A 13,349-nucleotide genomic window follows, 5' to 3' on the forward strand; every position below is an offset into this window, starting at 1 on the left:
TTGTTAGAGCCATACATACTATCACTTACAGTAGAAGCTACTTCATGTTTCACATATTTATCGAACTGATAAACCAATATCTCATGTTAACAGAAATCCAGGACAGACCAAACTCTCACAACATAACCGGCTTCTGTGATCGTTGAAGCCGCACCCACCACTTCATCATATTTCGCAGCAACTTCAGGTTTCGCATCTTGTACACTAATGCAAAATGACTACATTTATCATAATTTTTAGCATTTCGTGTCAGCTAATCCCTATCTACGGTCAACCAATAGTAAAAGTTGAACAAGGACAGATACTTGGAGACACCGTTCATTTTGATAATGACTATCTCGGTATCCAGAAAGATATTGATGTGTTTTTAGGTATCCCATATGCAGAACCTCCTGTTGGTGACAGGCGGTTTAGAGCACCACTACCTAAGGAACCATGGAGTGCGGATGAAATTTATAATGCTACTTACAACAGAGATATATGTATGCAAACCACTACGGCGCCTTTCACTATAAGTGAGGATTGTCTTCATCTTAATATTTATGCTCCTAGTCCAAAGGTAAGTTGTTGTTGTTGTTGTTGCTGTTGTTGTTATTGTTTATTATTATTATTATTATTATTATTATTATTATTATTATTATTATTATTATTATTATTATTATTATTATTATTATTATTATTATTATTAGTATTTGCCTTTTTTGAACCGATGTGTGGTTTAGTGTTGGTTTGCTCTCGTGAAAATTGCGCCAGTTTGAAATGATCCTTAACAACAAACATTCCGGTGCCGTTTTACCATTCGCAACTTGAGACCTCTAATTCCGGTTGCCACGTTACAATATATCTAGCCAAAGCCTAAATATGATATGCATAATTCACTAGATATGCATGAACACTTAAAGAGTTTTCCTGTTAACGATTTATTCATCAATGAAAGTCTTGAAAATATATATATTCTTTCACCAATTTGGTATTCGAAGAACTAAATATGCAATGTCTTGTAAGCCGCTTTTTAGCAGCTTCATGAACAAAAGTGAATGACTGCATGAACTAGAACATAGAGCATACGACCTAGGGCTCGCTGTTAATGATCTTTGTTTTTGTTTTGTATAATTTTCAGCCCGTTAATGCTGCGGTCATGGTTTATATTCATGGAGGTGGCTACTTGGAAGGGAATGGATACTTTGGTTACTACCCCGGTGTACCCCTGACGAGTGTTGGAGATATCATCCTCGTTACAATCAACTACAGATTAATGGCATTTGGATTCCTAACAACAGGTAAGCTTAGACAATCATTGGACCATTCCATTTGTGCCCCACACTCCTCCTGTGGAACATTGAGGGAGTATGGGTTTTAAATATACAAGTGGTAACTTCCATTTGAAATACTCTAGTTGTGGAAAACAACCCTAAAGTTTGTTTGGCTTAAAATTGTTGAAAATTATTCGGTGTCTGTTACTGCTCGCGTCAATAAAGTCTCAACTCACGCTAACGTAAATTCACATACGCATGCGCAGTCATGTGTTACGCGACTCGCAACTAGCGTTGAAGTTGAAGATTTTTTAATAAAGCCATATTCACGGAGAGCATAATTAATCCTCCTTAAAAATAATTATTTTAAGTCTTCTACAGAGGGAGTATGGGTTTCAAATATGCATGTATTAGACAAGTGGGTAGCTTACATTTCGTTGGTCGCAACACATAGTGGCGAAGAGTGATTTTCCAAATTTTCCGTTTCACATAGTGGCGTATAGATTTAGAGCTAGCCATTTTCCTATAATAGTTATTCCTTGTTAACTATTAAAGATAAAGTTTAATGGCTTGAACCTTAAACTTCAATTTCAAATGGAATCGGGCCACTGAGAAATAACAGTAGAGGAGTATTTACTCCGTTACTAGTAGCATATCCTTCAAAAACGTTTTGCTCGAAAAGTATTTTGTCCTTCACGTATGTGTTGTGAACAACGATTTGAAATACTCACTCCAGTTGTGGAAGATAACCCTAGGTAAAGTCATATATTGGGGGTATTGGTTTTAAAATAATTAATATTTAGCGTACTTAGCGAATCACAAGATTTACCATACTTTACTGAATAATTAGATTTTAAATAATTAAGATTTATCATATATACTTTATCGATGTATCCTCTAGACTGATTCCAAGTCTGGAGGTATAGATCCGTTTGTTCATATAGATTTCATTAAAATACGTGTTGTTATATGAAAACTACCGATCAATCTGCTTCCAAATATAGGACAAAGGTTTTGCAATGTTTTACTTAATTTCCCTACCTACTCTTATTTATAATTTCGTTATTGTTATACTAAAATGCAGCAAACCTTTTACAAGCGCGACTACCGTGATGTTGCAAATTCGGCGCTAACAACGCGTACGGCGCACAGTTCATTCATAAATTTCCACTCAGCAACAACATGTCGTCTTAGCAGCCAATCAGAGACAAGTGTGTGCAACGCAGTATACGCGATGTATCCTTACAATACGCGCTCGTCTAAGGTTTTCTGCATTTTAGTATAAACGACATAGCCAATATGCACTCCATGTGGCTTTGATATGAATAAACAATAGTATGGTCCTATCGAAGCCAGTGAAAATAATGACGTTTGAAAGTCGGACCTTTTGATCTTTTGAGCTTTATCATTTTCTAGGTGACGAGGCTTCACCAGGTAATTTTGGAATGCTGGATCAAGTAGAAGCTCTTCGATGGATTAAAACTAACATACAAGGTAAGGTTTTATGCTTAGACTTTCAATCAATCAATCAATAAATAAATAAATAAATAAATAAATAAATAAATAAATAAATAAATAAATAAATAAATAAATAAATAAATAAATAAATAAATAAATAAATAAATAAATAAATAAATAAATAAATCAATCAATCACAAGAATTGTATGAGACATCCATATTCACGTGCCATAAGATCGTTTAAGGGGTGGGTATGAACCTTTGGACAGTATTTATTGTGGGACATTAGAGCACATCAGACATATCGAATTGCATTTTGAATACGAAGAATGTCCTTCTGATATCAAATAATTTAGATTTTTTGTAATTCGCAATGAAATACACATTTTATGGCAAATGATTAAAAATTTGATATTTTTGATATTTAACAGTACTCGAAGTAAACTTTATAAATTTACTTCGAGGACTGTTATGTAAAAAAATTTGAAAAATATCAAATTTTAATAATTTGTCATAAATTTGTACTATATCGTGAATTTCAAAAATGAAAATTATTTGATATCAGAATGACATTCTTCGTATTCAGAATGCAATTCGATAAGTCTGATGTGCTCTCATATCCCACAAAAAATACTGTCGAAACGCTCAAAACGCTCATTCCTGATCCCTTAAACACTTGAAAATGTTCGTGCAATCTTATCATGCTTATTGGTTCTTACCCGTGTGATATGACACGATATCACACACTTTAGCGCACGAGTGTCGACGCGATACTCGTATCCGCTATTTGAACCGGTTGGTGCATAGCAACAACCGGACTGATCGATTATAAGCCCTAGGTAATTCCTTGTAAAATGTAGGATTTAATTTGATTAAAATTCGGTATATTTATGATAAATGTATTTATTTGAATTGAAGTGTTTAAGAATGAAAGAATCTATCGTCTCATATAACACGCGGCATCGTTATTTTCGGTGTAAACCAACTCGGCTTCGTTTCGTTCATTTACTTAAAATAATGATGTCGCCCGTGTTATATGATAATTGCACTTCAGCGGCTAAAATGAGTACCTTTATTCTCCAATTAAAAGGCTGTAACATCATCATAATCATCAGCAACTACCACAACAACAATATCACCAGACAACAACAACACTTCCACCACCAACGTTCCCGCCAGCGACACCTCTCATACGAAAATCTACTTGATAATAAATTCACAGACTATTTTTCATTCAATTTCGTTTAGCATTCGGAGGAGATCCCAATAGGATTACAATGTTTGGTGAAAGCGCCGGTGCAGGGAGTGTGTCTGCACACTTGTTTTCTCCACTAAGTCGTGACCTTTTCGACCAAGCGATTCTAGAAGTAAGAACAAAAAAAAACTTATATTAAACATAGTTATTAATTTATTGGTAAGGTGCTCCTAAACACCATGATAAATACGTCAATGTATACCGTATTTTACCTTACCACAGAGTGGAAGTATTTTAGCTTCATGGAGTTTTCATGGAGTTTTCATGGTGCTCCTAACCGCCATGATAACCGCCATGATAAATACGTCGATGTATACCGTATTTTACTTTATCACAGAGTGGAAGTATTTTAGCTTCATGGAGTTTTAATGAAGACTTGGAAAAACAGCGTGATTCAGCTTTCAAGCTTGGTGAAGCAGTTGGATGTCCAGCAACCACTACTCAACAATTGATATCATGTATGCGTGAAGTAGAAGCCCAAGTCATCAACGCTGCCGCAACCGAGGTGTGTATTTTCCATTATTCCAATCTATATAGTATGGAAGGAATGGAATGGTAACTAGCAACAACCCCAATCAACCTGTAATATGCCCTGTAATGAAAATATTAAATAGTTAACACAAGATTTTTATTCAGGACAACTGAACACATTGGATGTGTCAATGTAATAATTTTACTAGAACCGTTCGATAAAGACGTCCTGAATATGAATCCTGCAACCCATTTAACACAGTGAAAAAAAAATTAAGTGTACTGTATTGTGTGGTAGGGGAGGGGGTTGATTATACAGTTGATTATACTGCTATCATGACTGTAAATAATTATTTTCAGATGTTATACGAGGCACCGCCTGCGCCTTGCGTAGACAACAATTTCCTAGTCGAGTTACCTTTGACCTCAATTGAAAATAACAACTTCAAGAAGTGTCCTCTGATCAACGGGTTCAATAAGGACGAGGGAACATTATCTATCGCCAGCTCAGAATTTGGATTCCCGTATCTTAACAGCTCAACTACGCCTCGTGTATCTAAAAAGACATTTGATAAAGAACTCAACGCTTTCCTCACTAGCTATGGTATTTACAGAAATGACCTTGTTGAGGACAGCATAAGACAGGAATATGTTGATTGGTCCGTCGCTGATGACCCGGAAGCAGATTACTTTGACGCTTGGAATTATTATGCCGGAGATGCCGCGTTTGCGTGTCCAGCTACCATTGAAACAAGAGCACACGCAATGGCGGGTGAACACGATGTTTACCAATATTATTTCACCAATGTCCCGAGTACAAGTGTATTTAAATCCGAATATTTTGACGTAAAATGGCTTGGTGCAGGTCACGGCGAAGAGCTTCTATATGTGTTCGGATACCCATTTTATCCGCCAGTATATTTTGAATCTGTTGAGTATCTCAAAGAAGAAATGTCTCTTTCCCAACAAGTGATGAAATATTGGACTAACTTTGCCAAAACCGGGTAAGTTTTGTGCAGTTTAATAAACATAATAGTAGAATATACATCATTATACGTTTCGGTGTCTACCAGACGCCTTTTTCTACACTATTGTTGTTGTGGCGATGTTCTGTTTACCACTGATGCTGATGGTTGCTTAGCAACGTGGTGCCAGTTTTTTTTCCAAAAATATTGTCAAGCACGTGACTGAGAATGTATTGCCCCTCGTCCCTGTTCATGATGGTCTCTTGCCATCAGCATCAGTGGTAAACATCAGTAGTATTCCACAAACCTCAAGTTTAAACAAAGTGGAATTATCGTCATAATACTATTTTTATTTTAACAACATGTTACAGAAACCCAAATAAAGAATCTGAAGCGTCCCTTCCATACAATGACGACAGAGCTTGGCCAGTATACACCTTCCCCAATTTAGAATACAAAGAAATTGCTGTGAATCTTACTAGTGGTAGAGGATTAAGGGCAGATGGGTGTCACTTTTGGAACGACTGTCTGAATCGGCTGACAACATTTTCAGGTAAGTTATGACATTAGTGTATTGATTCTTTGGTTTGCAGTGTACACCTGTCATAATTTAGAATACAAAAATATGCTGTGAATCCTACAAGTGGTAGAGGAGCAAAGAAGTATCTGAAAAAATGACAACGTTTTCAGGTAAGGCACTATTCTATAATTCCACCGATGACTCTAATAGTGGCCACTAATGCTTCTCACTAAATTTGAGTGGCCGCCCACTTAAAAGTCAGCGGCAACGAAAATACATGACCAAACACTTTGAAGAGTAAGCGCTTTAATTTGGTCAAAACAAATTCTTTGTGGTTGATGATATCACTTGAGGTATCCCAAGTGTAGTCGTTCCTCAAACAGAGAAATCGATAATCAATAAGCAGTTGACAAATAGCTCACATATCTAGGGATCTCAATTGTATGTAACCCGGCTAACATATTTCATAAACTAATCACTATTTGTGATGCGATCAAGCAAAATCGGAAATATTGATTTTGAGATATAGTCAAACAAAGGAAATATTTCTTTTTGTTTCCTCTTGTTTTGTTCATATTATTCAATTACTCATATATTTGGAACTAGTTGTTCAATTTCAATGGGGTTTTCTGCAACATCCAGCTTTGTAAATGCTTTTTTACTATCCTATAAGAAACTGAAAATTTAATTTATAGTTCCAACTGATTTTGTTTGATCGCATCACATTTGACAACATAGACATGGTGGTGCTTTTATCATTCAAATTTGGGAAATTAAATGACAATATTGCAGAAATGAACAAAACACTCTGCTCGGCAGGCTACCTGGCGCGGTGAACCCACACCCACCCACATACACCCACCCCACCCCACCCCATCACCACCAATACCCCAATACACCCCACACACGCACATACATCATCATCATCATCAGTCGGCTGCGGAGCAGGCGACTACAAGCTTTCCCGATCTCCAACTATTGCGATCTTGGGCAATCGAAACAATTTTGTTTGGCTGCAACATCCCTTCCGTATCTCCCAGGAGGTGCTGGACATACTGTAAGTACAGTGTGTGCGGCCGTCCCGGTTTCCTCTTCCCATGTGGTGGAATATAAAGGGCATATTCTTTCACAGGCTCGTCGTCTTCAAGACGCAGTATATGGTCGAGAAATTTGAGTTGATGAATTTTGACTCTGGCAACCAGTGGAGTGGTGCTGGTCAGATTGTAGATGGTTTCATTTGGAATGAAACCATCTATATCTTGATGTTTAACATGACTCTGTAGCAAGATGTTGCAAAGGCATTGATTTTGTTTTCCATGTCCTTGGTGATTACCCATGACTCACACCCATACAGAAAGACAGTTGTCTCAAACAGCTTGATTTTTGTTTCGATTGGCACACACACACCTCTGGACATTCCGAACGAGTCATAGCCCATAGACCATCAAGACATGTATATGAACAAAAAAATAATGTATAAACATATTTTACATGTAATACTTTAATTGCTTTAAACTCAATACAGGTGACCTTAAAGAGATAGAACGACAATGGAGAGAAGAGTTCTACACCTGGAAATACACAGATATGAAAGAATGGAGAGATGCCTTTGAGGAATATGAGACCAAAGTTGGCAGTAAAAATATGTTGTCCTCACGCGATGAATTGTAAATATGTACAAGCTCAAAAGTACTCACTCCGAACTCAAATGTTCAAGTTCTACGCCGCACCTGACAATATAATCAAAAGAAGAGCAGGTGATTCACATTAGGAAAATCTAACAATTTGTCACGTTGGCAACCATTTCATGACATCTTGTCTCAAAATAGAGAAGGTAGTCGTCGTATGGACGCGGTATGTGATCGCATGATGTCATTATATTAGACTATTCCAGTTGATATCCATACACCGCATATGGAAGATACGACCTTCAGCTTTTACAAAGGCAGTGTGAATTTAAAATTGAGTTACCTAAATGGGTGACTCACCCGGGATGATGAGTAGAGCAGTGTTAAGATTAATTTTGGCATTAGCACATGTACCTCTCTCTGGAAGTGTTGACATGGAGCAATTCCGGGAGTGGGCAATCCCTAATTAGCATGTGCCGCATTCTTATTTAAATTAGCTATTGTTTTATTTTTATTCATATTCATAGCACTTTGCACCACCACGTTGGGAAAGTCATGAATTATTTAGCGTTGTGAAGCCAAATAAACTTATTATTTCCCAGTCTTGAAAAAAAAGTTAGACAGAGGTGGGAATCCATCCCGGTACATCCCGGTTGTAAAGCACTGTATAAGACCACTTAATCCATCTGTTGTGAGACGTTAATCCTTGATATTGCTTAATGCAAGAAATTGTGGAATTAAATCGGTAATAAAAGATGTAGATTCTTATTTAGGGCTCAAATTGGAGATACTCAAGAAAGGGGAAAATAATCTAATACATTTAAATAATAAAAACTTTTCATACGTCAGTTTGCTCGAGCCCCAAACACATCATTTAAATCATAATTTCTCGGGCTTGCATCGTTTATTTCCGATCCTCGCATTAATTTTTGTCTCTTATTGTATTACGCCTGCCAGGGTGAAGCATATAGGCCGCCCCCTTCTTCATTATTTAATATTATACAGGGAGTCCCAGAAAAAATTACCGAGTGAATAAAATTGAAAGTAAGTCGACAAATAGACATCAGAATCAAAAAATTAAAAATGTAGCGAATAGCATATTTTATTGTGTATCATATACGAAAATGTTATTTGATTCGGTTGACTGGTTGCGAAGAAATTAACAATTACGTAATGCGCGCATCAATGCAGTTCATTCCAAGTTTGATTAACAGGCGCTTTTTTCATACTCGCTCACCGCTTCCTAAAGTTTGTGTATCTCATTAAATTTATTCATGCTTTCACTGAAGATGAATAACATTTTGTCCGAGAAAACTTTGATTTATGCAGTTGGAAGCTTTCCAACTTTAATTCTTTAAGTTATGCAAATATGTTATGATCAAGTGCTTACAGCTTTACGTGTGATTTTTGATACCATACAACATTAATGTTGAAGTTTTAAAAGATTTAAACTATGCATTACAATTTCTTGGAAATATTCCAAAAACATTAATGTGTGTGAGAAAATTTTTAAGCCACCTAGAATTCTTTATGTAATACTTTTTATGCAACATTTATATTAACATTAACGAAAAAGGACATTTACAAGTACCGAGCATCATCTTAGTAACATGCAAGCTTTCAATATCGTGCAGGTTTTCAAATTTGAACAAAACCTAATTAAGTGCAATTACAGATATTTATTTAGTAGGGTTGGCCTCGGTCAATTTTTTTTTCTTGCTGAGGTAAAAGGACTTTGGTTGGAGGTTACAAAAATGCATTTCTAAAATTCAGCTAAAGTTCGTTGCCATGGCAATGGCCCGATTTGTGTTTTGTTTACAATTATCACCTATTTTGGAGCTAAAAAAGTGAACATTGCCCTTAAAAGGATGCCTTGTTGCCTTAATATACAAGTTGGTATTTAAAATAAATTATATCATAAAAAGCCCTATCATTGTTCTATCTACAAACGAAGTTGTGTTTAGAGATTTGTTTTTTAAATATCGATTTCGGGCCTGGCAACACTGCAAGTTTTTCAAATTTGAAAAATGCCATTTTTTACCGATTTTGGCGATACGAAAAATTAACTTTCGCGCTCACCTAGGATTTTGTCATTATGGCTATTGGTATAACATACCTTGCCCCCAACATATATAATAAGAACAGCTTGGGGAAATTTATTTCTCTAAGGAAGGTGTTGCCAGAAAAACATACATTTTGTAAAAATTCAAAATTCTCATAAAAGGAACATTTGTTGCAATTTGCCCTAGATTTAGCACATGTGATGTAATGAGTTGTATCATAGAGTCACTTTATCATCATGGTCAACGATTTTGAATGTTTGGAAACAATAGATGAAGTTTAATTTAAATGCGGTGTTGCCAGACGCCCAAAATTATGAAAGCTACATTACGCAAAATAGCCCAAATAGCTCAAATCACAGTCTATTATTATAAATCATTTTATCATAATTTTCACCTGTTTTAATGTTTGTAAACAAAAAAGTTCATCATGCAGTGTTGCCAGATGCCAAAAAGTAGAAAAGGTACAATTCTGGTTTACCCTGTGCACCCTGCGTTTTCAATACCATTTTTGTTTTACCGTGCGCACCCTATTTTCAATAAAAGGACATTTTTTTTCCAATTTGCCCCGAATTTAGTACATGTGATATAATGAATTGTATGTAGAGTCACTTTATCACCATGGACAACTATTCTCTATGTTTCGAAACTTTAACTTGCAGTGTTGCCAGATGCCTAAACTATGAAAAATAGGACAAGTTTTTATGTATGATAAACAATTTCTTTGATGATGCATCTAAAATACAATAAAATTATAATACATTGTGATATGACCCCTTAAACTATTTGTTTGGAGATTTGATACGGCGCGAAGACTACAGCTGTGCCATGATAAAACTGAAACCCTGTTTCCAGACGAATATGTATGTTGTTACAAGGAATTCAAAGTAATTTTATCATCAAGGGACCCACATAGAGGAATACGACATCGATCGTGAGCCAATCTGCATTCTGTTGCCTGCAAAAGCCGAAGATCAGAATGAAATTCTGACACGACCATGACCAGATATTTTTCTTAATTTCTTGGTAAACTTAAAACATACTAAAACACCAAATTGTAGTCACAAAATATATAATATTAGTAAATCACCAAAGCAAATGGTAACAAAGGTATGCGGAAACGAACTGCATTAACAATAACAAAGTATGTGCCCAAAGACTTGTCTTTGGCATGTCGCTTTTTTGAAATATCACCAAAATTGTTAAATTTTGGAAAAACACCCCAAAATTTCGAACAAACACGAACCTTCCAAAATAAATACATATTCACACTCAGCGGCTCAGTTTCTACCTGCTGCTGTGATTTGGGGGTAACTCGTTACTTCCCCTCTCCATATGAGATACCTGTACTTAAAGTATACCCTACGCCTTAAAGAAATTTGTGTATTAACACTTTCTAGGGTGTTGTAAGATAAGATGCATTGAGATTACAAGTAGATGGTGTGGCAGAATGGTGATAGACTGTAGACAGTGTTTGTTAGGTTAGACCTGGTAAGAGTTATTGGAATGGCTCCACAGTATTCAACACTTCAGCGTGCTTTCATAGTAAAGAATTACTGGTTGAAACGAAGCTATGGAGAAGTGCAGAGAAGATTTAGAAGATGATTTCAAAATGTTTCAAAATGTTTCAAAATTTGATACGGGCAGTTACAGAATGGATCTATCCCAGGTGTTAAGCTCATTTAAGATCACGGGGCTTCACCTCACACTGTCAGAGTCGTAAGGCAGAGACGTCGGGAACTATATTTCTAAAAGTACGTGTACAGCAATTTTATGTTATATAGACTGAAGTGAGATAATGATTGAGAGCATGTATGCAATAAATAGTTCAAGCAGTGAACCTATTCATCTTGTGCTGTGTAAGTAAAACAATGCTTTTAAGCATTGTTTTAAGATCGACTTAAAAAAAGTCGATCTTCGCTTAAATGACTGTAGCTCCCCGATGCATCAACCTATTATCTTCAGATTATTAGAACAATTAGTTAACATATTCCCCTTTCTATTTGTTTTAGCAATTTTATATTTTTGATATATTTTTGAAAATATCACATATCCCGGTACCAACCATATTGATACACCCTGTACATCAAGAATGTCTTGTTAAACTCAAAATTATGTTCTGGGAACACTTTTTGATCAAATACCTGGTCATATAATCATGATAATGGAAGGTAAAGAGTGTATGTATATTGATAAGATATGATTGGCCAATTCCTTTTCCAACTTTTCGTGGTTAAAGTGGTTAAGTAAAGTACAAGGTTTAAAAAGCTCTGAGAGTGTATGGCATGTGTGGTGTATTTTTCACAAAATTGGCCTATGTCTGCTAGTATTTGGCATCTGGCAACACTATGTTAAACATTCACAACTGACAAACAGATAGGTTAAAGGGGTCATATCGTAATTTATTATAATTTAATTGTATTTTAGATGCATCATCAAAGAAATTGTGTATCATACATAACAACTTGTCTTTTTTTTTTTTAGTTTAGGCATCTGGCAACACTGCATTAAAATTAAAGTTTCGAAACATAGAGAATAGTTGTCCATGATGATAATGTGACTCTACATACAATTCATTACATCACATGTACTAAATTCGGGCAAATTAGAAAAAAATTCCTTTTATGAAAATATGGTGCCCAGGGTTAACCAGAATTGTATTGAAAACACAGGGTAAACCAGAATTTTACCTATCTTTTGTACTTTTTGGCATCTGCCAACACTGTATGATGAACTTTTTTGTTTCCAAACATTCAGAACAGGTGAAAATTATGATAAAATTATTTATAATAATAGACCGTGATTTAACTGGATTGACTAGATTCATACATGAAAACTTGACCTATTTGGGCTATTTTGCGTAATGTAGCTTTCATAATTTTGGGCATCTGGCAAGACCGCATTAAAATTAAACATCATTTATTGTTTCCAAACATTCAGAATCCTTGACCATGATGATAAAATGACTCTACATACAACTCATTACATCACATGTGCTAAATCTAGGGCAAAATGCAGCAAATTTCCTTTTTATGAGAATTTTGGATTTTTACAAAAATGTATGTATTTCTGGCAACACCTTCCTTAGAGAAATAAATTTCCCCAAGCTGTTCTTATTAGATATGTTGGGGGCAAGGTATGTTCTACCAATAACCATAACGACAAAATCCTAGGTGAGCGCAAAAGTTAATTTTTCGTATCGCCAAAATCGGTAAAAAATGGCATTTTTCAAATTTGAAAAACTTGCACTGTTGCCAGGTCCAAAATCGATATTTAAAAACGAATCTCTAAACAAAACTTCGTTTGTAAATAGAACAAGGATAGAGCTTTTTATGATACAATTTATTTTTAAATACTAACTTGTATTCCAAAGCAACGAGACGCCCTTTTTAGGGCAATTTTCACTTTATTAGCTCCAAAATAGGCGAAAATTGTAAAAAAAAAACACAAATTGGGACTTCAGCTGAATTTTCGAAATGCATTTTTTTAACCTCCAACCAAAGTCCTTTCACCTCAGCAAGAAAAAAAATGTTTGACCGTGGCCAACCCTACCAAATAAATATCTGATATTGCACTTTAATGTTTTGCAAGAAACAGATTGTTGAAAAAGAACGAAAAGGATTTCACAGAACAAAATAATTATGAAGCACACTGACAGTTAACCACAAGTACGCATTGTGTTGAATGATCTTTCTTTCAAACTTGGAATGAAGTGAATTGACGCATGTGTTATGTAAT

General features: G+C 35.5%; 1 protein-coding gene across 1 annotated transcript; it reads left to right on the forward strand.

Moving 5' to 3' along the window:
• Positions 1–214: 214 nt before the first annotated feature.
• On the forward strand, positions 215–8,761 carry LOC140169263 (cholinesterase-like). Its single transcript, XM_072192520.1, has 8 exons — positions 215–559; positions 1,121–1,280; positions 2,670–2,747; positions 3,961–4,079; positions 4,305–4,472; positions 4,799–5,442; positions 5,775–5,956; positions 7,449–8,761. Exons 1-8 carry the CDS (start codon positions 215–217, stop codon positions 7,592–7,594), a joined length of 1,842 nt encoding a protein of 613 aa, XP_072048621.1. The 3' UTR covers positions 7,595–8,761.
• The last annotated feature ends 4,588 nt before the right edge of the window (positions 8,762–13,349 follow it).

The sequence above is a fragment of the Amphiura filiformis genome, chromosome 14 (assembly GCF_039555335.1).
Source record: "Amphiura filiformis chromosome 14, Afil_fr2py, whole genome shotgun sequence".
NCBI lineage: Eukaryota > Metazoa > Echinodermata > Ophiuroidea > Amphilepidida > Amphiuridae > Amphiura > Amphiura filiformis.